Consider the following 26,183-nt stretch of genomic DNA (forward strand, 5'->3'; position numbering starts at 1 on the left):
TTACAAGCTTTTGTAGCTTAAGTGGTTAAAGCATTAATGAAAAGAATAAACAGTCTGTGAGTTAGTGTGAGTGAGTGAATGTCACATGGTGGGTCAGTGTGAGTGAGTGAATGTCGAATGGTGGGTTAGTGTGAGTGAGTGAATGTCGCATGGTGGGTTAGTGTGAGTGAGTGAATGTCGCATGGTGGGTTAGTGTGAGTGAGTGAATATCACATGGTGGGTCAGTGTGAGTGAGTGAATGTCACATGGTGGGTCAGTGTGAGTGAGTGAATGTCGAATGGTGGGTTAGTGTGAGTGAGTGAATGTCGCATGGTGGGTTAGTGTGAGTGAGTGAATGTCGCATGGTGGGTTAGTGTGAGTGAGTGAATATCACATGGTGGGTCAGTGTGAGTGAGTGAATGTCGAATGGTGGGTTAGTGTGAGTGAGTGAATGTCGCATGGTGGGTTAGTGTGAGTGAGTGAATATCACATGGTGGGTTATTGCAAGTGAGTGAAGAGTAATGCAATATTCTTGTAATATAAATTAAGCAATCATAATATAGATTTTGAATTGCATGTAAGAAAAAGTAAGCCTAACTGTGTAAAACAAGAGATGTAAGTAAACAGGCAGAGTATTCATGATAAAACTTGTTTTATTGTACAGAAATCATTATTTCCTGAAATGGTTAAATAGATATTCTATAAAGTTTACAAACATGTTGTAGAAACTTAATTGTTAAACCAACATTCATATTCCAACACTCTCAAATATGAGCCTATTTTATGAACACTTGTTGATTCTAGATGTATTCTAGTAATAACAGAATAGTACAGGTAAGGATACTACAAAATGTAGAATAAATATGTGGTGGTAGGTAGGTAGGTAGGTGTTCAATGTTTATTGGCACAAAGCTACAAGGCTATCTGTGCCAGACAAGATGTGGTACAGTATAGTTATAGGGCAATTCAAGTAAAAAGTAAAATGCGTAAAATTAGGAACTGCCAGGAAGACTGAAGCAAGAAGTATACCCTTGCCGTCAGTCACCTGAAGTTGTCCTTTCCAGTCCTGGGTTCAAGTAAAAAGAAAAATTGAAATATGTGAAAACTTTAAAACGTGTAAAAGAAATCATGCTAAAACACTATATAGTCCAATAAAAAACCTTATATTAAGTGTAAAAGACAAATGGCTCTTAAAAATGTAAAAACATGAGTGAGATGGATAGTGTCACCTATATAATGGACTAAAGTCAAGGGCAAACCTGCCTTACAAATATTTTTAAAATGGTATCGTTATTCTAGGTTGTAACAATGGCATGATAATAAAATGTGGATGATTGTGATCTGAGTGCCACATAGACCACATATTGGTGCAGCAGTACCAGATAAAAGGAAGTGGTGGGTTAAAAAACTGTGACCAATGCATAGCCTTGCCACAACAACCTCCTCTCTTCCATCCTTATAGAAGCAAGAGGGCCAAAGACCTAGAGAAGGTTTGTATTGAAAAAGCTTGTTATTGTGTTGCTCATTCCAGGTTGCCTGCCATCTGGTGTACAGTCTGGATTTGATAACTGGACCATAGTCCATGTATGAGATGGGTACTGGGATGATAAATCCAGAACAGACAGACTTTGCTGCTCTGTCAGCCAGCTCATTCCCACAAATACCAACATGACCTGGTATTCAAAAGAATTGGACAGAGAGAGATGAGAAAGAAAGATGAACCAGTTTGTTTTCGATATTGATGAGAAGAGGGTGGTGACTATCATGGAATGATTCCAGGGCCAATAGCCAGCTGAGTGAGTCCATATATTGTACAATTTGTATATCGCATTATTTCAATATGAATTAGGACAAGAGAGATGGCATACAATTCGGCAGTGAAAACAGAAACTGTAGGGGAGTCTGTGTGCCCCAATCAAATTGTCACAAACCATGGCAGAGCTCGCTGAGTCATCCAATTTGAAACCATCTGTATATATAGGAATGGATGGATCATATGAAAGATGTTCAGCAAAGAAAGAGATATTTCCAGTTGGGTGTATCTGCTTTCCTCAGATGACTCAAAGATAGGTTACACTTGAGGACAGTAATTTGCTATGGTGAGATAGACTGATTTGAAGAATCTGCAATGTTATTCAAAGATAAATCCAAATCTTCTAATTGTGCCTGCATACGGAGACTAAAAGGAACAATGGCAGATTTTCTGTTATTAAAAAGTGTGGTCCATTGTGGTTGGAAAACACAACTCCAGGTAGAATGCTGTGATAAGGATCAAAGTTTGGAAGCATTAATTAGGGACAGTTGAAAATGGTGAATATATAGAGGGGTTCATGAGATTCCACATACAGACTTTGCACAGGAGAAGTACGAAAAGCTCCAATACAAAGCCGAAGCTCCTGGTGATGGACAGGATCCAACATTATCAGTGCTGAGGCTCTGGAAGAACCATAAACCACAGACCCATAGTCAAGTTTGGATCGGATGAGGGCACGATAAATTTTCGTGGAGTATCAATCTGCTTTCCAAGAAGTAGAAGAGAGGACACGGAGAATGTTCAATGCTTTTAGACAATTGATATGAAGTTGCTTGATGTGCGATATAAAATTTAATTTACAATCAAATATAAGACCTAAAAACTTTGCCTCAGGGATGACAGGAAGTACAGCATCATCAAAATGGAGTTCTGGATCTGGGTTGATTCTCCGTTTGAGGTAGAAATGTATATAAATGGTTTCAGAGAGTGAAAGTTTAAAACCATTTGCCGTGGTCCATTTCAGTATCTGATTGATTGCAGTTTGTAGCTGCTGTTCAATAAACCTCATGTCTGATGACTGGCATGAGATATGAAAGTCATCAACAAAAAGACCGTTTGCAACTGTAGGGGGTAGCTGTTCACTGATGGCATTAATTTTTATAATCAAAAGTGTGACACTCAATATACAGTCCTGAGGGATTCCAAGTTCCTGTGGGAAAAAATGAGAAAGTGTTGAGCCCACATGGACTTGGAGTTGGCACTTCATTAAGAATTGCAGGATGAAAGTGGTAAGTTGTCACACAATCCATGAGCAAAGATCTCATAAGATGCCATATCTCCCTGTTGTATTGTAAGCTTTATCTAAATAAAAAAAAAAAAGTAACAAGATGTTGCCACCTTAAAAAGGCTTCTCTGATTGATGTCTCAAGGCGAATTAAGTGGTCTATCATAGAGCGTTGTCTTCAAAACCCACACTGAGTAGGTGAAAGGAGGTTGTTTGATTCAAGAAACCAAACGAGGCAGGCATTAATTATCCTCTCTAAGACTTTACTGAGACAACTTGTCAAAGCAATTGGGCAGTAATTCAAAGGAATCGTTGGATCTTTCCCAGGTTTCAGAATAGGGAGTATGATAGCTTGTCGCCAAGTGTCAGGATAGACATTTTCCTGCCATATCTGATTAAAGACAGCTAGTAGAATAGTAAGAAAGTTCTGGGAAAGGTGGCGTAATATCTCATAATGTATATTATCAGGTCCGACTGATGTATTGCCACATCGATGAATTGCAAGTTTGAGTTCCATCTGCCTAAGAGGGCGATTGTTGTCATAAGAATGGTTAGTTGGAAAGGAAAGAGGCAGATGCTCTGCTTGTGTTTTAATGGCTAAAAAGGAGATAAGTTCAAAGAGCTAGATACATGAGAGAAGAAGCCCCAAGAGTATTGGCAATGCTCTGTGCATCTGCAACTTTGTGGCCATCAGATATTAAAATAGAGAGGGGGGTAGATGTATATTTTCCACTCACCTTCCAGATTTTATCCCATATAACTTTTGTGCTGGTGGTTGAAGAAATGCTGGAGGTATATTTAATCCAAGATTCCTTCTGGCTTTGACGTCTAACTTGTCGAGCGTGTGCACGGGCTTGCTGAAATGCAAAGCAGGTTGAGAGCATGGGGTATCTTCAAAATTTATCCTAAGCATGTTTCTGAGTTTTTTATGTTGTAGAACAGGCAGAATTCCACCAAAGGCGGGGATGCTGTGGGGTACATGTCGAGGTTTTAGGGATACAGCGAGTAGCAGCTTGTATAATACTGTTGATTCCTGCTGCTATACAATCATCAATGGATGATTTACATAAGATGGCAGGATCAAGTTCCAAGAGAGTAGTGAAAGAAGGCCAGTTGGCCTGGACTAATTTCTAACGAGATACATGGGTCGGGTGGTTCTGATCACGGCCAATCTCTCGTATATAAGATGGCAGGATCAAGTTCCAAGAGAGTAGTGAAAGAAGGCCAGTTGGCCTGGACTAATTTCTAACGAGATACATGGGTCGGGTGGTTCTGATCACGGCCAATCTCTCGTAATATGATGGGAAAATTATCACTACCTCGTGGATTGACGTCAACCTCCCAGGAAAAGCGGGTGAGTAGCAAAGGGGAAGAGACAGAAAGATCTATAGCTGTAAATGACTGACTGGGTGCATGAAAATATGTGTAAGAGCCAGTATTGAATAGAGCCAGATTGTGGTTCAGGAGCATATGCTCTTTGGTGTGCCCTCTCATATCAATACGGGAGCCACCCCAGAGTGGATTATGCCCATTGAAATCTCCCAAAATTAAAAAGGGGGATGGCAGTTGCTCAATGAGAGTATTAAGGTCAGATTGATTATAATGCATTTCAGGTGTAAGGTATCAAAAGCAAATGGTGATGGTACAACCCAAGGAGATCCGGATGGCTACAGCCTCCAAGGGTGTGGTCAATGACAGGGACCAGGTGGGCACATACTGATCAACCAGCAATGCAACTCCCCAATGTCCCCATCCTACACATAGCCTTTCGTTCTGGTATACTGAATAGTGTCAGATAGTAACTATATTTGTAGGCTGTATAAATTTTTCCAGCAAAGAAAGACATATGGGATGATAAAAGTCAATCAGATCTTTGATGTCAGTCACATTTGATTGGAAACCTTGACAGTTCCATTGGATTAGTGTGGCCATGTATAATTATTTCAGAGGAGAAAACAGTAAAGAGTTCTTCTGCTTATGACTGCATTTTTTTTCTTTATAGGATGTGGATCTATCACCCTCTATAGATCCTGCTCCAGCTAGAATGGATGGGTCTGAATTTATTGGTACACATACTAATGATTGAGGGCACAGACGAGTGGTTTAACTTTTGGGGTATCAAAAGAGGGAGACCCCATGGTCAGGACAGAGATGGAAGGAGACACTGATTCATGAACTGTGTTGATTTTGGGAAGTGTTCCATTCAGATTTGCTGGAAGAGATTGTGTAGGGGATAGGGTAAGGTCCATAAGTTCTGGACGAAATAAGTAATAATTTTTGAGCCTCTGTGTAAGTGAGATTGTTAACTGTCTTGAGATGTTGTACTTCTTTCTCTTCTACCCATTTAGGGCAAGAGATAAGATAAGAAGGATGCGTACCAATACAGTTTATAAAATGTGGTTCGAGTTGGCATTTGGTGGCATAATGGTTTTTACCACCACAACAGGCACAGGTCAAGGAACCATGGCAAGATGGTTTTGAATGACCAAATCATTAACAATGGAAACATCATAAAGGATTTGGAATATGAGGTTGCACCTTACAACTCAGATATCCTGCTTTTATTGTGGTGGGAGGACGTGGTACTGTAAATGTTAGTATTAGAACATTTGTTGGTTTCAGAGTTCCATCTTTTTGAGTGAAAATTCAGCATACTACTGTGACACCTTGGCTGGTGAGACCTGTGAGGATCTCCGATTCGGGGACAGTCCTTAAATCTCTTTCAACTACGACTCCTCTGGATAGATTCAAAGTGGAATGAGGAATAACCTCAATGGGTATGTCCCCCAAGGCCTTTGATGTCAGGAGGAGTTTGGAATGCTGTGATGAAGATGTTTCCACTAAGATGTCTCCCAAACGTAGCTTTTTAACCGATTTAGGAGAGACAGCAAGCCCTTCTGAATAAAAAATTGGGCTTTATGCCCTAAAGGTTTGTAACTTAAGAAATACAAAATAAAGAATCGTGGGACAGATTCAAGTGGTGAGTTCGGCTGTACAGATTCAAAAATGCGTGGTCATCTTCTAGGAGTCAGGATTTTCTCGATGGTTTCAAGTTGTGTAATTTTTTTGTTTTAAGAGTATCCATAATAAATAGAAAATTTTTGGTACCCACTGACCCCACCCACCTTGGAGCCCTACAAGAGGATGCACTACAGTGCCTTAAGAGCACTGCAGCGACACCAGGGTTTCATGACTACTATACCCAAACACCAATGTCAGACACAATGTCCACAATACCCCTGTGTACATCCTATGCTGGTACAGAGTTGACACTGGCTCAAATGAACTAGCCAATTGATCCTTTGGGGGGGGGGAGCACCCCAAGACTGCCCATTTACAGGAATTCAAGGCCAAAGTAGTGTGTTGGAATTGGACCCCTCAACCACCATGATTCTCTCCTCCTCTCCTTCACAGGTTACCATGCACGGCAAACACGCAAGTGGATGTTTAGATCCAAGAGGAGGTAAACTGTAAGAACAGATCCTTCTCCGAGGTGTCCCCTCACCACGTACAGGAATCCACATCAAGTGGATGTATGATGGAGAAAAATTAAAATAACTTAGTTAATGAATACAGAAATATTGAGATACAAAAGCCCTTGTCCGGTTTATCAATGAGGTGTAAAATTCTTATTAATGTCAGTACAAAAAAAGAAAAAAAAAGGATACATCCTATTTATATCACATCCGTAGGCTCAACGTGCTTTGTGGACAACTATTCTTGCAAACTCAACCACCTGTATTTGTGTTTAATACTGTTAATCCAAATCATCTTTTAGTCTAATGCACGATGTTTAAAACTGTATTAAATATTTCAACATGTGGTGAAGACATCAGTGAATCAAAACCAGTTCTCACTTCTTTCAGCATCAATTTGTCTTCTTCTCTTTGTTTTTCAGTAACTCCACTTGACTATGTCAGCTCTTTCTTTCCCTCTGGTTCAGTTATTCTAATTTTTTGCTAAACTTTCTTAATTTTGTTACTATCTATCTATTTTTTTCTTTCTCTTTCTAAATTACATTTTCTTTCTTGCACTGTTTCTGAATTATTTTTAGCCTCACTCAGGATTTTCCTTTAGAATAAATTTCATAGATAGTATTAGAAGTGTTCAACTGAAATGAAAAGATGAGGGTTTGAGACTATATACACATACCATTTTTCATATCGAATGTTAAACAGTATGTGAAATTCCTGGTTTAATATATAATGGTGCTGGAAGAACATGCTGTAAATATAATTATTTATTAAAGGAAATAAAATTACCATAAAATCCTGAATTTAATGGAATTTGAACACTAGTTGAATGTTGTAAGCACTTAATCACTTTGACATCCAGTATTTGAAATCCAATGTCTACAAATATTAACTTAAATAACCATGCCATACATGTTTTTTCCAAATACTGAAAGAACCTGCCATGAACATGATACTTTATTTCAAAGATATAATTATATAAAATCTCAACTGTACTACATTTAAATGCAAGATTTCCATTTGAGGTTCAAGCATTGTAATAATTGAGGCAAATTGAGCATTACCAAATGCTATTAAAAAACCTAGGATATAACAGAGTGACATATATATTAGAACCATAAATTTTTAAGCCATAAACAAACTGCCTTAACATGAAACACAATATGCTGCATATTTATAAAAAGGATCCTATAGTACAAGCTACAGTGTGGGATTATAAAATGTATCATGGTTTTTGGAGATGACTGAAGAAGTAAGACCCACATTGCGGTGGGCATACACTGTCTATCAGTCTTAACCTCAAATCCACTAGTTTCACATAAGATTAGAAATTTAGAAATTAGGAGAGCGAGATGTGGGTGCTCAAGCCCACAACACCCAAAAACAATTATATCACCCTTCACTGCCTGTAGAAAGTTGTGGGAAGGTGACTGCTCTCTCAAGTTTAAATGAGAATAAGAAAAAGATGAAAAATACAATTATCCCACATTATAGCTTATACCTTGGGATCCTTTCAATTAGTGCATTATTTTTATTTCAGCTCATTTTTAGTTATAATAAACTAGTAAATATATATATATATATATATACACACTGATACATTTCATAACTTGTTCTATTGATAACTTGGATTATTTCAAAAATTTTTAAAATAAGAAAAAAATTATAAAATATACTTGTTTTTTGTTGGATATTTTTGTTTTCAATAAATAATTCATTCTTTTACATCATGGAAACAAAATTAATAATTCACTCTTTCCAGTGCTGATTACTGGATTATTATTCTGCATTATTATTAAATCTTGCACATTCCAACTATCCCGTTTTATTATCAAAGTACAATTTCATGCTTACAATGCATGCACAAGGAAGAAAGAAGTATTAAACAATTCTTTTCAATCACCATTCCTTTGAAAAATATTTCATTCTTACTTGTATCGGCCTTCTAGTGGAATCCAGCGGAACAAGAAAAACTCCAATTTGTCTTTCTTTTTTGACTGGTAATGGTAGAGACAGGTAACAGAAAGGATCAAAAGTGACAGATACTTTGGTACAGTCAGGACAAACAAGTGTAGACTTAAGAAGTCCATGGAATATGTCTACAATGATAGAGTTGTTCCTCTTTTGGTAGTTCTCCCAAGCCTCTTTAGCTACAACCTAATAATGACAAATGATAAATAATGTGAAGCAAAGCTAATAATGTGTTGAGATGTATTATAAATTAATTATTCCTCAATGTAATGCTGTAGGAGAAATGTTCACATTACTGGAAGGTTTACAATTAACCATACAAATAATTATTTTACCTCAGTTTTTAATGCTATAAAGATTCATATAATATTATAACAGTAACTGTTAAACTAATATCATCAAAGTGGTGTTAATCTCACTTCCAATGATGTATAATGTACCTCGTCACGTCTTCCTTCAGCTTCTTTCAGTTCTACGTAGGGTTTCTTTTTAACACGATTTAAGTCTTCATGCAATCCATCCAACAGAAAAGCCATAAGTTCTTGACAGTCTTGTTGCTGATACCCAGAAAACTGAGGAGCAAACCTTCCAACCATCATCTACAAAACAGTCACTTTTTCATTTTCCACTGCAATGAAACTACAGTAATTTTTCTCAAGTACAATTCGATTTAATTACCAAGTATCCTGTCCCTAGTTTTTCTTGGTGTTTAAATACTGAAAAGCAAACCTTTGAATGTGAAAATGCTGTATACAGATAAAAGGAATACAACATTCAAATAACTGCATAATGAATAATTTATTAGCAACAGGAACCAGCCATAAAAAGACAATCTTTTCTTGTTTGTTCTCACATCATCATCTTTAGAAGTCAGCAGTATTGTAAGCACACTGAAACATAGTATTTTTAGGGCTGGTCCTAGTTTTTAATAAATTATTTATTATACAGTTATGTTAATGTTGTGATCCTTTTATTTATTTGTGTGTGTGTGTGTGTGTGTGTGTGCACAGGCCATTTGAATATTTTTATAAAATACTGGTTTGGTTTGTTTTGAATTGCACCAAAGCTACACGAGGGCTATCTGCACAAGCCGTTCCTAATTTTACAGTGTAAGACTAGAGGGAAGGCAGTTAGTCTTCACTACTCACTGCCAACTCTTGAGCTACTCTTTTACAAACAAATAGTGGGATTGACTACCACATTATAATGTCTCCACAACTGAAAAGGCAAGCATGTTTGGAATGACAGGTATCCGAACCTGTGACCCTCAGATTACGAGTCGAGTGCCTTAACCACCTGGCCATGCCAGGTCACATTTAAGTGACTAATAAAAGTAAGTGTGAATAGACACAAGCATAATTTTTGTTTATAATAAAATTAGAATATTATGATTAAACTGTTTGCATCATGAAATTTTTTGGAACAACTTCAGTAATCTCACTATCAGATAATTTTTTTAATGATTCTACTTGACAGCTAAATCAATCCTAAATACTACATTCATATGGAATGAGGTAAGACTGCCCCAAAACAAGAAATAAAAATATATAAAGATGTTTACCTTGAAACTTCTAGGTATGGTGTAAGTGTATTGGCCAGACCAAATGGTTTTAATAACCTCCCCATATGACCTAGCAATTTCTCCCTTCATACCAAGAGGATTTTCCACATTCAGTTCATCCCAGTATCTATCATCTAGGAAGTACTCAGTAAGAAGAGAGGTGTTACTCATACACTGTAATAAACCAAAGAAACAAAACAAACTTCATTAAGGTGAAGAACCTTTTTGTCAAATAAAACTGTTGAAATTACATATACAGTTTATATTTTACTTGGAAGGTTTAAGATCTCTAGGAACCAATTTCTTGGTTGTAATGTGACAACAATCACCAATTTGTATTGTAATCTATTATAACTACCCGTTACAAAAACAATAAAACTTGTGATAAAACTTTTAACAATATGTTATCTTCTTCAAAGAACAATAAAATGCAACTAAAATTACCAGATAACAAAACTGAAACCACACTGGGATGTGAGAACAACTCTATTTCAGAGTAGATTCTCTTAGTGACTGTTGAGATGGCCACTTTGGGATGCCAGATAAACTTATTTTAAAAAGACACAATCCTTTACTGACCACAGAAATGGTCACTTAGAAATTCTGGATCACATTTCTTGAAATGTGCTTCTCAAGCTCCTAACATGCGATATAAAGTTGATTTACAAATGACTTCAACAGGCAGATTAAATATCTGTTTCAGGTACAGCTGTCACTAACTATTTAACAAGAGTGGAATTATCCTGCTTTATCCAACTATATTTTTGTGCTTATTTACCAAAAATAAAGGGAATGCACTCACATTATTGTGCAACTTTTTCAATCCTCGACTTACAAATAGCTTACCTTTTTTTTCCTGATTAATTTTTCTATTACTTCCAAATGCACTGCAAAAAACATACCATGAAACTACTTTTGTGGAGAATCAGAACCAAGAAGAGTGAATGTATTAAAGACCTAAAATCATACCCCATACAGAGTTTGGCCAAACAAAAGTTGGAAAAGAAACAAGAAAAACAAAGTTGAATTTCAAAGAAAGTTAAATATTTTATAAATGTTATTTGTTTGCAGATATTACACAAAACAATAGTAACTAACCTGCAATGCTGCATTCATGAAACATGTGTTTCCTAAGTTACTTAAACCACAGAGTCCAGGCTGTACATTTCCCATCCCTCCACTATGGTAATCATAATTATAGGTGTTGTTTGAATAACCTCCACTAACTGATCCATAGCTCTGAGTTGCTCTGTGAGAAAGAATGAAGTACACATACATCAAAGCAGAATAGATTAGATCTGTCAGGTAGATGTATTAAATATATTCATGATGTAAAAAAACACATAGGTTCAAGAATGATAGAGATGAAAAAAAAAACCTATAACCCAAGGATTTATGAAAGATGGACTTTTCTCCTTTGGGGACAGACTGAAAAAGAAAGGTGGACCTTTTGAAAACAGGTTATAGGTAGGGTTTTATTTCATCTCTATATTAAATACATAAAAGATTAGGGGCATACATGTACTAGTACAAAAGTGCAGAGAAGATAAAAGTTCAAGACACAGTTCAACCTTCACACAGCATTAAACTATCACAGCAAATCTTACATAATGAAACATTAAGTATTCTATTATACAGTAAAAATTATAACAATGTGAACAAGCTTCACAAGTGTTAAACCTTTCCAGACCAGTGTGTGAGGTAATACTGACATCCTTTGATATTTTTTCCTTCTTACAATAGAAATAATTAATAAAATTCAAGAATGACCACAAATTGTAACACAAAAATACAAATATTTAGTCTCTTAAGTCTTATAACGTTATATATTTATTATTCTTATTATATTGTCCTTCCCATCATGCTTGGCTCACACATGCACTCAAATTACCATAGCCAATAATATGAAACTGACCTTTAGTCTTTGTCAAATGACTCTTTCTTGGGTGTGTTTTAGCAGACACCCATTTTGTAATATACTGTCACTTTTCAATTATTATACAATATATATGTATATAGCTTACTACTATTTAGAAATAAATTATTGTACTCATTTTTCTTAAAATACAGAACAGTAAATAAAAAAGTTAAGCAAACAATTATCTTTTCTAACTAAGGTATTTGTACTCGATTGCTAAGCCATAAGAAATGTTGAATGTGGAGGATATGAAAGGTTTTAGGTTTTATATATATAAAACTGAATAACCAAAAAATCCTAAAAAGCAGAATAGATTAGATCTGTCAGGTAGATGTATTAAATATATTCATGATGTAAAAAAACACATAGGTTCAAGAATGATAGAGATGAAAAAAAAAACCTATAACCCAAGGATTTATGAATTACACTATAAATTTATCAAGCTTAGTAACTATGCTGTACTTAGGTCCAAAAAAATATGAAATTTCAAGCACACAAAGACATAACCTTCCTCCTAAAAATCTTGGTTGGAAAGAATGAGGTGGTCTTTTAACACATTAAAATTGGCTAAAAAAATCACTTGTGGGACATTCTAAGTTATCAATTGTTTATTCACATGTAATATAGTGAAGTATATACAAGGGACTGTTTCCAAAATTGGGAAAAAGAACCACAATGTTTGATTTTGTACATAAACCATATCTTAGCAAGAAAAGATTGGAGATTCTTATTTGATATTCTAGCTTGTCAATATTAATAATTTCCAGGCATAATTCATAAGAGACTATAGACTTAACATTTTGACATCACAAATACCTAATTATTAACCAGCATTACACTGAACATACCATGTGACTCACAAAAATAAATATTTTGGTGTAATTCTTGATGACGAGAAACCCACTTGAAATAAAAATGTATCTCAGAATGGCTGGTATGGGTATTAACACTTTCATTGATTACTCTTTGTTAACCTGAAGTTAATACCCATACCAGCCATTCTGAGATACAATATTTTGGTGTGTTCTTTTAATATTTACTTTTAAATTAAGAAAATATAATTTTTAATCTATAATACTAAAATCTGAATTATAATCTACAATTTGGTACTAAACTTATTGGCATAAATTCATTAAATAGTGGTTCAATAAAATTTTGAACACAAGCCAACAAATACAATGGACATGGCCTTCGATCCATGACCCTTTATGACAGAGTTAATACAAAATCATTTCCAAGAACAAAAAGGATGTGTATGAAAAGAAAAATCAAAATCTGTGGTTTGTTACCAATTTTTTAAACTTCCCACTATACATTTCCCAATCTGTACAAGCCAAATATCTCATTTTCTCACAAAACTACAAAATATTCTCACAAACACTTTATTTACTCTATACTGACAAGCAGTTTATAATATGCACTAACTAACAATATTTGAACTTTTCCTGTAGCTCAGCTCCACTAGCAGATGCTCGATCGTCTGCCACGAGATAATAAATGGGTGACAATGAGAGGATGTGCTGATAAGATTTAGAGAAAGAAGGAAAATCACACAAGCAAAACACTGATAATTATATTGTACAGATATGACAGTTTCTTATCAAGTATAAACCAATGAATGAGCATAATAATTCTGAAGACAAAAAATCAGTGCATGCTTAGTCTATAGCAGAACTTACAGATATACAGAGAAATACAAGTTTAACATTTTTTAAGTTTTTATTTGTCAAATACATTAAATGTTTTTTTTTTAATTTTGAAATCTGATATCCAGATGTGCACTCCACACCTAAAAGTGTTTACTGGCCTACAGAGTTATCACCACTTCAGAAACTTGGGAGCTTCTAAAAACATAAAAGTAAGTATCAAAACTTTGTTCTCAGAACTATTCTTCCACATAAAAGTAATCCTTTAGCAGCCAAAATAAGTAACATTTACAAGCATTGTAAAGTACACTTCACAATATCCAATAACAATTGAGTTCTTTACCAAAGCCTGTGAAGTTAGACAAAAGTGAACACAATTTTATTAACACTACTTTAAAGCTAGCACAATTGTAACATACAGAATTAAGTTTTTGTAAAGAAAAGCCAGTGTATAATATTTGGTTAAAAAGAATTACAAAACTAATTATTCAGTTGTAAGCTTATGATATGTCAACAGTTTCATTTATTCCATCCAATAAACTCTCTTTTAATGAGCACACATGGATGATTTTTATGAATTGTAAAACAGTACAAAATAGCTTTTAGAAAAAACTTTAAAGACAAACAGAAGTTATACCAAAGCACAAAAAACATGTGGACTTACATTACATTGGCTTGGTTATTGTAAGAACGATTATCAGCATTTCCAATCCCAGATGTGTTAGAATAGCTCAAAGCTGACCCCGTACTGAGAAAACAAGGATTGTGATGAATCAGAAGTGTATAAACAATTTGCACAAAAAATCTTAAACCAAAATATAACAGAAACTATATGCTAAAACCATAATACAGATGTATAAGTTCAAAATTACATTTTCACTTGCATAATGGTAATTACCATTAATAAACAATCTGTCACAAAATGATCTCTTATTCCAAGTAAAATAAATATTTTAAATTACATTTTAACACAACTTTTCAAAATTTAGTTACAGCAGTTAAAACAATAGCTTATTAGTTTAAAACAATTATAAACTTTCTCCTACACAGTGAGTCACATCCAATATGAAGTTACTGCACTTAAAGATTCTGTGAAAAACATACAACATAATACGGGTATACTTTGTTATGAAGACCAGTTGTACATACTGCAAGATATGATTTGACCCTTTGGTCTCTCTTATTTACTTTCTTTATAGTGTTGGATATTCTTGGCAAGATTTTTTTTTAAATTACTAAATATAAACATAAAGATACCATAAATCTTAGAAAGCTAAATTAAATTCAATCATAACTCAACCCACCTGTAATCCCTTTTAATAATTTTATGTAATTACTGCAATGTTCAAGCAAAGAATGATTTATGTCACTGGAATAAACAAGAAATCTTTAACTGTCACACAGTTAAGATTCACTTCCTTCACAAAAGTAAGATATTCTACTTTTAAAATGTGCACAAATTATGATACAACATACACATTACCTCTTAACATGTTTAGGCCAAGTGCCATCATCATTCTGTTGTTCAATAATTAGAACCTGTATTAATGAACAAAAAGTCCAATTATAACATTCATGAATAGTATTTTCTAAAGAACATAGAGAACAAATAACTTGTGAATTAAAACAATTAGTTCCTAAGAATAAAACAATCTGTAAGAAAACAAGATGGATTTTTTTTAATTCATAAATATTTAAAGTATCACTAATTATAATGTAATACTGTCATATTTATTTCTCTCTTCCTCACCTGACCCTGATAAAGACTAGCATCCTGAACTGTACTATCTTTGTTGCTCAGATGTTCATAAGTGTTACTACTGTAGCGGTTCCACAGTCTTGTTTCTTTATTATCAGGAATATTAAATAATGCTCTCATTTCCTTTTCAATATGTTCTATAAATAAATAAAAAGAAACTTAAGATACTTTCACGAGTGAAATCCTCATTTTAGACACTCTTAAATAACAACAGCTCTATCTAAATGTGCAATAATTTTATGAACACCTTGTAACAGTGATCAAATACATAAATCTGTGATTCTTTAATCTTTTCAGCATATATTCCAAAATGATAACATAAGGTATTAAAAACCACACAAGTTTTATCAGTTGAAATGTAAGACACAAACAACTACAGAAGGGTAAAAATATCAAACATACATCAATTATTATAACAACTGTATTAGTTATACAACAGCTATATGAATCATGAGCACACATGCACAACTGAATAAAATTATTTTAAGTTATGTATAATATAATACTGTGGTACCTGTTAGGTTCAGCAATTTCACCACCTCCGAGGGGAAGCACATAGCATGCTGTTATAAGTTAATCAGTGATCTGACATTTGGTTGTTAATTAAGATAAATACTAAAGTATAGAATTAAAAAATTAGTAAATTTTCAGAAAATTTACAAAAGCATAAAAACTCATTATTGTAGTTTCAGGTGAATCTTGTCCATTCTTCTCAACTGTCATCCACAACAACAGCTGCAACAAAAAGGTTTATCATCAAGTTTTAGGTTCCATGTCCATCAGATGTGTGCAACTCATGACCATGACACAGAGAAACAGGTAGCAATGTTTACGTATGTAGCTGCAGGAAGTAGAATTCTTTGGGCCAATCAGAGAGTACTGATGGCAACCAAATGATCTAATTTTCTTTGCATTTGGATTTAAGCAACAGAAAGATTAAAGATAAATTTTGGAAATTGAATTAAAAATGCTAATCATTTCTTTCAATGCAGGACTTAAGGATTTTCAATTTTGTTTCCTATACCATAAAAATTTTAACAGAATACAATTTATGTAACTGTATAAATATTAACCACTAAACAAATCCATTCATTTTCATTTCCTTGTCTTTTTATTTTTCTTCAAGTTCCTTTTTTATTTTTGTCCATTGGACTTGGCAATACAAAAAACGAGTGAATGCTATCAAACACTTCATACTGTTAAATAATATGTTTGTTTTTAAACTTCTGTTTTACAAAATTAGTTGCTATGAAACAAAAAAGTTTATAAAAACAATAATAAAAAAATTATGGGCAAATCCAATATTTTTCACAAGATCCTGTTAGGTAATTTTGGGGAAAATGTAACAACTTAGGCCAAATGTTTTAGTACTATCAACTGAAATCCTCACAGATCAAAGAGAGCGTAATTTTACTGAAACAGATGTAATTATTTAAAAAGTCTCAATTAATTACAAGAATTCATCAAAAACTTAAAATGACATGACAACTTTTTTCAGATACAAAGTTCTTTAAACATTTTAAACTGTGAATAGAAATTGACAAAAGTTTTCACACTTACCCACAAAACAACTTCAATAATGAATGAAAATTACATAATGTACCCTTACATGAATATATGTAGTTTGGTTAGTAAATACTCTCCTGAAATAAGCATGGCTTAAGCCTAAAAATGTAGTATTACACTATGTGTTATTTAAAAGCACAGTAATATAAAAGTCAATATTTGTTTTCAAATTTAGATTTTTAAGTTAAATTGATGGACAACAGTTTAACTCCTTAGAACCTTCAAAGGCTTCTAGATTTTGTAAAATCATGTACTACAATTAACTGCAGTCAATGTTAAAGAATTAAAAAAAAACTTTTAATAATAAACTACTTTAGATTAAAAAAAGTATAAATTTGGTTTTTTGTGATAACTATTTGTCTTCAGTGTGAAGGTTTAGATCAAGTTGTTTCTAACCTGAAGATTTCAACAAAAATAATTATAGAAAAAATCAAGATTTTTAAACAATTAGACAGAAATAAAAGATTTGACACATATCTTACATGAATGACTTAATGTCAAAATTCTACAAAACTTGCACCTCTACAAGTTTTAAGCCAATCTTTTGTATTGCTCCTTCGAATGGAATGTTTGTGAATAAAGATTCAATGCAAAAACTAGCAATTATATAACAACAAGTATTATCCACTTTAAAAATTCCTTATGCAAAGATTAAAGAACCTTTTAACTGTAAATAAATTGGAAGTAAGTGAATTTATAATAGGAACGAAGAATTTACCCAATTTATAAATTCACTTATTTCCAACCAGTTTAGAGTTAAAATTTTCTTTTTCATTTGCACAAGAAACATTTGATGTTAATAATGCTGATCATAAAACACCTGCTAATTGCAACATTGAATTTTTATCTACAGATCTTTTTCTTTGAGCTTTATATAATTTTAGCAACACTATGTCTGTGAGAAAGCCTTAATAACATCCACCTGTCAGAAAGTCCTAAAAAGTTTTGCCAAGAAAATTTAATATATCATTGTTTTTGCTTCTATTTTTATGTAAATGGTTCTTAAATGTGTTGAGGTAAATTCCCCCTCAAATGCAAAGATGGCACATCAGATGTGTTGTGCTAAACTCCACCTTAAATGTAAAAAGTGAATGATAATGATGGCACATTATCCTTGGAAGGGATGCCAATCTATTATAGCTAACAGCTGGTATCAGTCATATAACTAGATGGATTGAAACAGCTAATATAAAGTGTTTTACTCAATGAAACAGTAGTATGTCTCAGACTAGCCGCAAACTTGCAACCATCCGAATACAACTTCAAAGCATGAATCAACTGAGCCTGTTGCCTCCCTCAATACTTGATATAAATAAAGAAAAATTACTCATATTTCGGTAAAGAAATGGCTCCTTATCACTGAGTCAACTTACCTACAGTATCTGCTTTACTAAACTTACGGCTGACACAGTGTTCCAAGTCACTGTTCTGACACAACTTGAACTCCATCAAGTACACTTCCACCTTAATTTCAAGGAAGAAATATATTTAACAGAAATACCACATATTACTTGCTAGTTACAAAACTTAAAAGTGACATTTTGATTACAAATTAAAACATATAAATATCTATATATATTTAAAATAAAACAATACTTCTCTATACAACCTCACACTGAATGTTTCCTTGAACAAGACAATTTCATGCATATCTCCATCTCTGATTTGTTTGATTAGTCTTTACATGTAGTTATGATAGTGAACCTTACCAAGGCTAGTTTATTGAAGTTTAGTTTATTTAATGTTGTTAATTTACTTTATAATACTGAGATTAATTTCAGAACTTATGGTTTATTTAAACTTCTTAAGGTAATTAAGTGAAGAGGATTCCACTGCATTATTAACTTTAACACTGTGGTCACTTTTACAGAGGAAATTCTTTTTTTTTTCAGCAATTAAAACAATTCCACTATAAAGGTGATCAAGTATAGGCGAGTTAATTTATATTGCTTAGAAAAGATTATTAACTCTTTATAATTTAACCAAATTTCATTTATTGCCATTAAGAAAGTTTAATTTACTTTTTGGTAATCTAGTTGTGTTATGGTAATTCATTTAGTTTCAGTTCAGTTATTATCTTGAAGATATCTTAACTCTGTTTTTGTATTATTTCGAAGATAAACTCATTAAGTATGGTTGATTTAATCCTGCTATGATAAACTCCTTCACTTTTAGTTCATTTGGTATTTTCTAAGTTAGGTGAACTTACTTTTGGTTTATTTTAATATTCCTATGAAGATATAGTCATTCATTTAAACTTAGGGCATGCTAAAATCACTAACCAAGCTGTCTTTTACTCAGAAAACATTACAGATTTCATTCATAGGCTTACAAGAATGTTATTGTTAGTACATATCCTAACTTGTTTTAAAATCATTTTACAAGTTAGCACTTACTTAGAATTTCATCAAGAAGTGTAAACTTTGCCTTTGAGTAAATTAATCAATAAATTGCAATTTCATACTATGATCTAATTAAATGTAAATAAACAGCAGTATTATTTTATGTAGAAATAGCCCCTTTTTTGGCATAACATCATTGGCCTAGAAGTTAGTCAATGATTGCAAATGCAACAATTTAAAATTAAGCCTACAAGTGTGTTAAAATCTATGGCAAGCACTCATGACAACTGTCACCAAGACATGATGCTTAATATCCTTTTTACGTACAGCAAAGAAAATCACATTGACCCACTTAGATCTGGTTAAGAAATGTCTCTTAACACTCAGTAATATAAAACTGTACTGTACCCTTTTTTTCACATCAACGTTTTAGAGACACCACTTTACACAAAGAACTTTAAAATACTGACCAACTTCACAACAATATTTTATAAAGAATTACAAACAACACACCTTACAATGTTTTACAAACATTCCATACTCTACAACTTTTCGAACGATAGGTTGCTGGCCATTGGCTGTCCCATACCAGCTACTAAGAAGGTCCCAAGCTTCCTGTGGTACTAACACATAGTCTAATTCATCAATCAAATGATCTTTTATCTCTCCACTTTTATCATCTGTAAAATAAATTGTCATAATGCTATCAATACCTGCAGTTATTGTCCATTCCAGAAATAAACTAGTGTACTACTGTGTCAGATGAAACAAAGTTATGATCATTCAGTAATTACATTTTCATTAATCTTTGGTTTTATTATGCCTAGAATGAAGCACATCAATTGAATAGAAAAAATTGTGCTGGTGAATTTTAAAAATTACAGTAGTTATTGTTCCATATATAAAAATTCAGAGTTGAAATGCACTTTAAAATGTTGTATTTGTTTAATTCTGAGTGTAATTTTTTGTTATGTAACTTTTCATTTTGGATTAATCTTCACAATGCTTTCCTGTTATTTTAAACATTCAGCAAATACTTATACAGAGAAAAGGAAAAAAAAATTTTTTGCAAGAAACTTCTGCCACAATTTCAGCCCTATTTTTTTTAAGCCTATAAAGAATTTGTTTTATGATTTTAATGTGCACTGTAAGAGTAAACAGTTTATATTGTGCTCAATAATATCTTGTTTTCTACTTCCAACAAGGAAGCTGTTGTTAAACCATGTTTAAATTAGAGTTTATCAATAACTTCTTGAATGGGCAAAGAAATAAATGAAAAGAAATATGAAAAGTACATATACAAGTTAATGATAAAAGTATCATTTTAACAGTATACCAGTAGTTGTATACACAATAAAACTACAGATACTGTTTTAAAATCAGCATAATAATAAAATTTACAGTTTTACAAAATAAAACCATGTAAAAAAATTTTTAAGGTAAGAAAGCATAAAAACCAGTGATTAAAGTCAATGACAAAGGTATACTTTCTGAGTGCTTCTCAAAAAGTCATAATAGAATATCTTGAAATTTGACAAAGTTCCAAATTCATACAAATATCACTTAATACAATTTATTTTCCAAAGCTACATAATTTGTATAAAATTCATCAAGTCTCAAAATGCTTCATCCAGTTTTTGCAAAGCAGTTAAAACTATACAATAGGTGCAATGTACCCATGCACCCAGGCTGCTTAAAGTTAGTTAATACATTTACAGAGCTTTTTATAACACTTTTACACAATATATATATATAAACAAATATACTTGAGTACCTTATCAACATCTCTCTGAATACAAAACTGTTTTTAATAAATTCTTATTTCAAGTTACAGTAGACATGTTATTTACAAAATCTATGAAAAATAATTACTTTAAAACTATTGGATATACAACTTATACACATAGATCAGCTCCTATTAATCTTCTGTAAAAATTTAGCAGCCACTAAATATTAATTTTAAAATATTTAAATAATAATATTATTTTGAAAACACACTAACACTTATAATCTTTTCCTTTATTAATCAATAAATGATCATCATTGAATATTATAACTTGTTCCCCTTTTACTACTCAAAGTAAACTAAATATACAATTTAACACAAACTAACCAAATACTGAGGCTATCCTGCTATCTATCTGTTGACTCCAATATTTACAAATTATTTAAGGTTTGTGAAGACCCCAGAAGATGAACACCAAGTTAAAAAAAAATTATTTCTTGCAGATACTAAATGTAACAAGGCATTTCTGAAAGTGAAAAAATAAAATATTAAAGCTAAAGAAACATCTTACTGATAAAATGAAACAATGTCACAGAAAAATATTTTAATAATAGAGGTGGGCAATTCAATTGGCCAATTAGTTACCTATAAACAGAGATTACATTGACTAGTATGATGTAAAGTAATAAAAACTACATGTTAATCCATTAATTAAACAGAAAATTACCATTTGGTTTGTTTGTTGTTGAGTGTATGGACTAATGGATTGTCCGTGCTCTGACCATCATGGGTATTATTAAAGCTAAAGAAACATCTTACTGATAAAATGAAACAATGTCACAGAAAAATATTTTAATAATAGAGGTGGGCAATTCAATTGGCCAATTAGTTACCTATAAACAGAGATTACATTGACTAGTATGATGTAAAGTAATAAAAACTACATGTTAATCAATTAATTAAACAGAAAATTACCATTTGGTTTGTTTGTTGTTGAGTGTATGGACTAATGGATTGTCCGTGCTCTGACCACCATGGGTACTAAAACTCAACTATAAACTTTATATGGCTCTTTTCTTGTTTCAATGACAATCAATGAATAAGATTGTCAGTTAGTCAATTAATAAAGTCCACTAATCACATAGCATTATTTAACACAAAGACAATTGATAAAAACCAAAGGAACAGTTGAAATCAGGTATATAGAAAAATAAGGTTTAAGACAACTGGAACAAAAAATGTCACTGGAGAAAGTCGTAAGATTGCCTGTCAAGCCTGTTCAGTCTTTTAGATAACTACTAATGGAACAGTCTGCATCCAAGAAAAGGCTACAGAAGACAGAATCTGAGGCACCTCACTCAAAAACAAGGGCTAAGTATAAGCCTCAAAAACTACTGCCAATCATCTGTAAAAGTTCACAACAAGAACAAAACACTATCACTTCTTTCCTGATGCAAAAACATAATATATTTACAACTAGAAGTATTCCAAGGTCGTCTGTGCAGTACAATGACATTCTACAGAAGACATGTCAAACAAAGTACACAAGATCCATATCATTGTGTCTATCACGACATTTAGAAGTTTATCCAGTGCAAAGAATTCAGAATTGTAACGACTAAAAAAAGAAAATGGACCTCATGGAATATTAACTGTTACTTAGGGCTAACACCTAAAAACATTTGACCAGCCTTTGAGTAAGAAAACATTCAGAGACTGAGGGGTGGGAAATTCAAATGTTAAGTGGTTGGATAAGGGAACATTCCACATGGGCTGGTTGGTTGGTTGGTTGATTTAGTGTTTTATGGCACAAAGTAGCTAGGCTATCTGCACCAAACATCCAGTAAAAAGGTAAAAGTAAATTCAGTAAAATTCATAAAAGGAAATTAAGGTAAAACAAAACAAAGTTAAAAAATAAATAAATAGCATAAAACCAATGTTTACATCTAGTTTACAATGTCAAGAGAAAAACTACAGTGATTCAAGTTGTAAAGGACTTTCTGTAGCATGACTGTAATAATCATAACTCACCAGGAAGACTAACAGGTAAGTACAAAAACCACCATCAGTCACCTGAAGTTGGCCTTTCCAGTCCTAGTTTCGAGTCACTTACTGTTGTGGTCAGTTTCTAATTTCAAATTGAACTAGATGAACTGTGATTTTCTAAAATGGAGCCATATTAAAAAGGCGTAAAGTATATATTACAAAATGTAAATGGTATTAAAAAGATGAATGGCCTTTACAAAACTAAAAACACTACCAAGGTGCACAGTGTCACCATCACCAATAACACTATCTAATGTTATGGACAAACCTTGGGACAGAATACGCTTAAAATGGTGCCATCATTGTGAATCATAACGATGACAAGAAAGTAAAATATGGCTTACTGTGATCTGAGTGTTACACAAACTACACACTGTTGCATCAGTTTCAGATGAGTTAAAAAACTGTGACCAATGCGTAGTCTAGTTAGAACTTCCCCTTTCTGATCCTTACGGAACAAGATGGCCAAAGTCCAACATAGGGTTTTATTTGGAAAAGCTTGTTTTCGCATTGCTCACTCCAAGTTGACTGCCAGCTGGCACAGAGCCAAGCCTTGAATACAGGACCATAGTCCATGTATGGGACAGGCACAATGGTGATAGTGCCAGAGTAGATAGACATAGCTGCAGTGTCAGTGAGTTCGTTCCCTCGAATACCAATGTGGCCTGGTATCCAGAAAAACTGGATAGAAATAGATGTTAAAGAGAAATGGGATAGTCAGTTTTGAATATTGGCGAGAACAAAATGTGAACTAATGTGAAGCGATTCCAGGACCAGTAGAGAATTAAGCGAGTCAGTATAAATAGTGCAGTTGGAGTACTGCTTAGCTTCTATGTGATCCAGGGCAAGAGAAATTGCATACAGTTCAGCCATGAACACAGAAGCCAGCGAGGGGATTCTGTGCACAACCACCGAACCACAACAAACCATGGCAGAGCCCACACAGTCACCTTATTTCAAACCATCTGTATAAATAGGAATGGAAGGATGGTTCGAAAGATGTTCAGCAAATAGCAGACAGTATTTCCAATTGGGAGTGTCTGCTTTTCTCAGGTGACTTAAAGATAAGTCACATTTGGGGACTGTAAGAAGCCATGGTGGGATGGGCTGACCAGTGGATATGGCAATGTTATCCAAGAACAGACCCAATTAATTTAACTACACCTGAATATGAAGGCCAAAATGAGCAATGGCAGACCATCTGGTCTGAAAAAGCATGGACCATCGAGGAAGGAAAACACAACCCCAGGTGGGATGCTTTGGTAAGGAATGAAGTTTTGATAAATATAGTAAAGACAGTTGCAAATGGCAGAGGTGCAAAGAAGGTTTATGAGACTCTATAAAAAAGCTCTGAAATGGGGAAGTGCAGAAAGCCCCAGTGCAGAGCCAATGTTCTTGATGATGAATAGGGTCTAGCATCTTTAAGGCTGATGATCTGGCAGAACCATAGATCAGCAATCCCTAGTCGAGTTTCAATCAAATAAGAGCAAGATATATCTCTAGCATAGAATGTTGATTCGCTCCCCAAGTAGTGTGACAGAGAGGACACAGAGGATGTTTAGTGCTCTTGTACATTTAACCCATAGATGCATGATGTGTGGTATAAAGGTTAGCTTATGGTCTAAGATAAGCCCCAAGAACTTTGTCTCAGGGACCACAGGCAGCACAACTTCACCGGTACGGAGTTCAGAATCAGAGTGAATACCCCATTGGCGGCAAAAGTGCATGCAAACGGTTTTAAAGAGAGAGAAGGTAAAGCCATTTGCTGTGGTTGACTTCAATAAACAATTGAGGGCATTCTATAGCTGACACTCAATATACCTCATATTCAACGACTGACATAAGATGTGAAAATCGTCAACATAGAGCCCGTTTGCAGCAGTAAGGAGTTGTTCAGTGATGTCATTAATCTTCATACTGAAAAGTGTGACACTCAAAATACAGCCCTGAGAGACTCAAAGTTCCTGTAGAAAAGAACAGGAAAGTGGGTTATTGTCAACCCTCCAGGAAAAATGGGAGAATAATGAAGGGGAGGAAACCGAGAGATCAATAGCAGTAAAGGACTGACTAGGTGCGTGAAAATAAGTGGAAGAACCAGTATTGAAGAGAGAAAGGTTGGGATCAGAAAGCATACGCTCTACAGAGCAACCCCTCCTATCAATAACAGCACTTCCCCAGAGGGGATGATGTCCATTAAATTCCTCCAGGATTAGAAAGGGAGACAGCAACTATTTAACGAAAGCATCAAGGTCTTATTGATTATATGTCTCTCCAGGTGACAGATAGAGAGAACAAACAGTGATGGTATGACCCAAAAAAACACGGATGGCTACGGCCACCAAGAGTGTGTCGAGTGGCAAAGACAGGAGAGGCACGTGCTGATCAACCAACAGTGCCACCCCTCCATGCACTCGTACATCACATAGCCTGTCATTTCTGTATAAATAAAACTGCCGAAAGGTGATTGTATCAGCAGGTTTCAGAAATGTTTCCTGTAAGGAGAGACAAACAGGACGGTAGGAAGCAATTAGTGTTTTGATCTCATTTAGATTAGAACATAAACCTTGTATCAGGGTGGCCATTTTTATTTGTGTGTTGGTGAATTGGGCAGAGAACCCTTCAGTTTAGGACCATGTCTTTTTTCTTTACTGTGGATCTTGGAGTTTGGTGGAATGTATAGAAGGGATAGAGATAGGTGTTGGAGTTGATTCATCAACTTTTTTAACCATGGAGGTCAAAAGACTTTTCATTTGTTTGGAGAACAATTCTTTAGGAGGCACAGAGAGATCTGTCTGCACTCCCACATTAGGTGTGAAATGAAGTGCAGCAGCATACATCCGAAATGAGGTGGTGGACAGCAATTTTCGAGCCTCAGGATAGGTAATGTTATGAATCATTTTCAAACACTGTACCTCTTTTTCTTCAAACCATTTAGGGCAAGAATGAAAGTAGGATGGGTGAAAGCCATTGCAATTGATGCAATGAGGGTCCATTTCACACTCATAAGCATCATGATCCTTGCCACTGCAACAAGCACACATCAAGGAACCGGGACATGACATCCCTGACCAAATGACCAAACCATTGACACTGGAAACATCAGAGAGGGTTTGGAATGTATGGTCGTACTCTGCAATTAAGATAACCTTCCTTGATGG

At 34.0% G+C, this 26,183-nt stretch overlaps 1 protein-coding gene across 1 annotated transcript in view; it reads right to left on the reverse strand.

Annotated features, from left to right (window-relative positions):
- The window catches only part of LOC143240650 (ubiquitin carboxyl-terminal hydrolase 4-like), a 70,898-nt gene that overhangs the window by 39,250 nt on the left and 5,465 nt on the right, over positions 1-26,183 (reverse strand). Inside the window, exons 3-11 of the mRNA XM_076483420.1 lie at positions 19,767-19,933; positions 18,285-18,375; positions 15,337-15,482; positions 15,070-15,125; positions 14,251-14,334; positions 11,121-11,271; positions 10,023-10,196; positions 8,902-9,060; positions 8,423-8,647 (exon numbers count right to left, since the gene is read on the reverse strand). Coding sequence (XP_076339535.1) covers positions 8,423-8,647; positions 8,902-9,060; positions 10,023-10,196; positions 11,121-11,271; positions 14,251-14,334; positions 15,070-15,125; positions 15,337-15,482; positions 18,285-18,375; positions 19,767-19,933 — 1,253 coding nt within the window. The remainder of the gene's footprint in view (positions 1-8,422; positions 8,648-8,901; positions 9,061-10,022; positions 10,197-11,120; positions 11,272-14,250; positions 14,335-15,069; positions 15,126-15,336; positions 15,483-18,284; positions 18,376-19,766; positions 19,934-26,183) is intronic.

This window comes from Tachypleus tridentatus, chromosome 13 (genome assembly GCF_004210375.1).
Source record: "Tachypleus tridentatus isolate NWPU-2018 chromosome 13, ASM421037v1, whole genome shotgun sequence".
Lineage (NCBI taxonomy): Eukaryota > Metazoa > Arthropoda > Merostomata > Xiphosura > Limulidae > Tachypleus > Tachypleus tridentatus.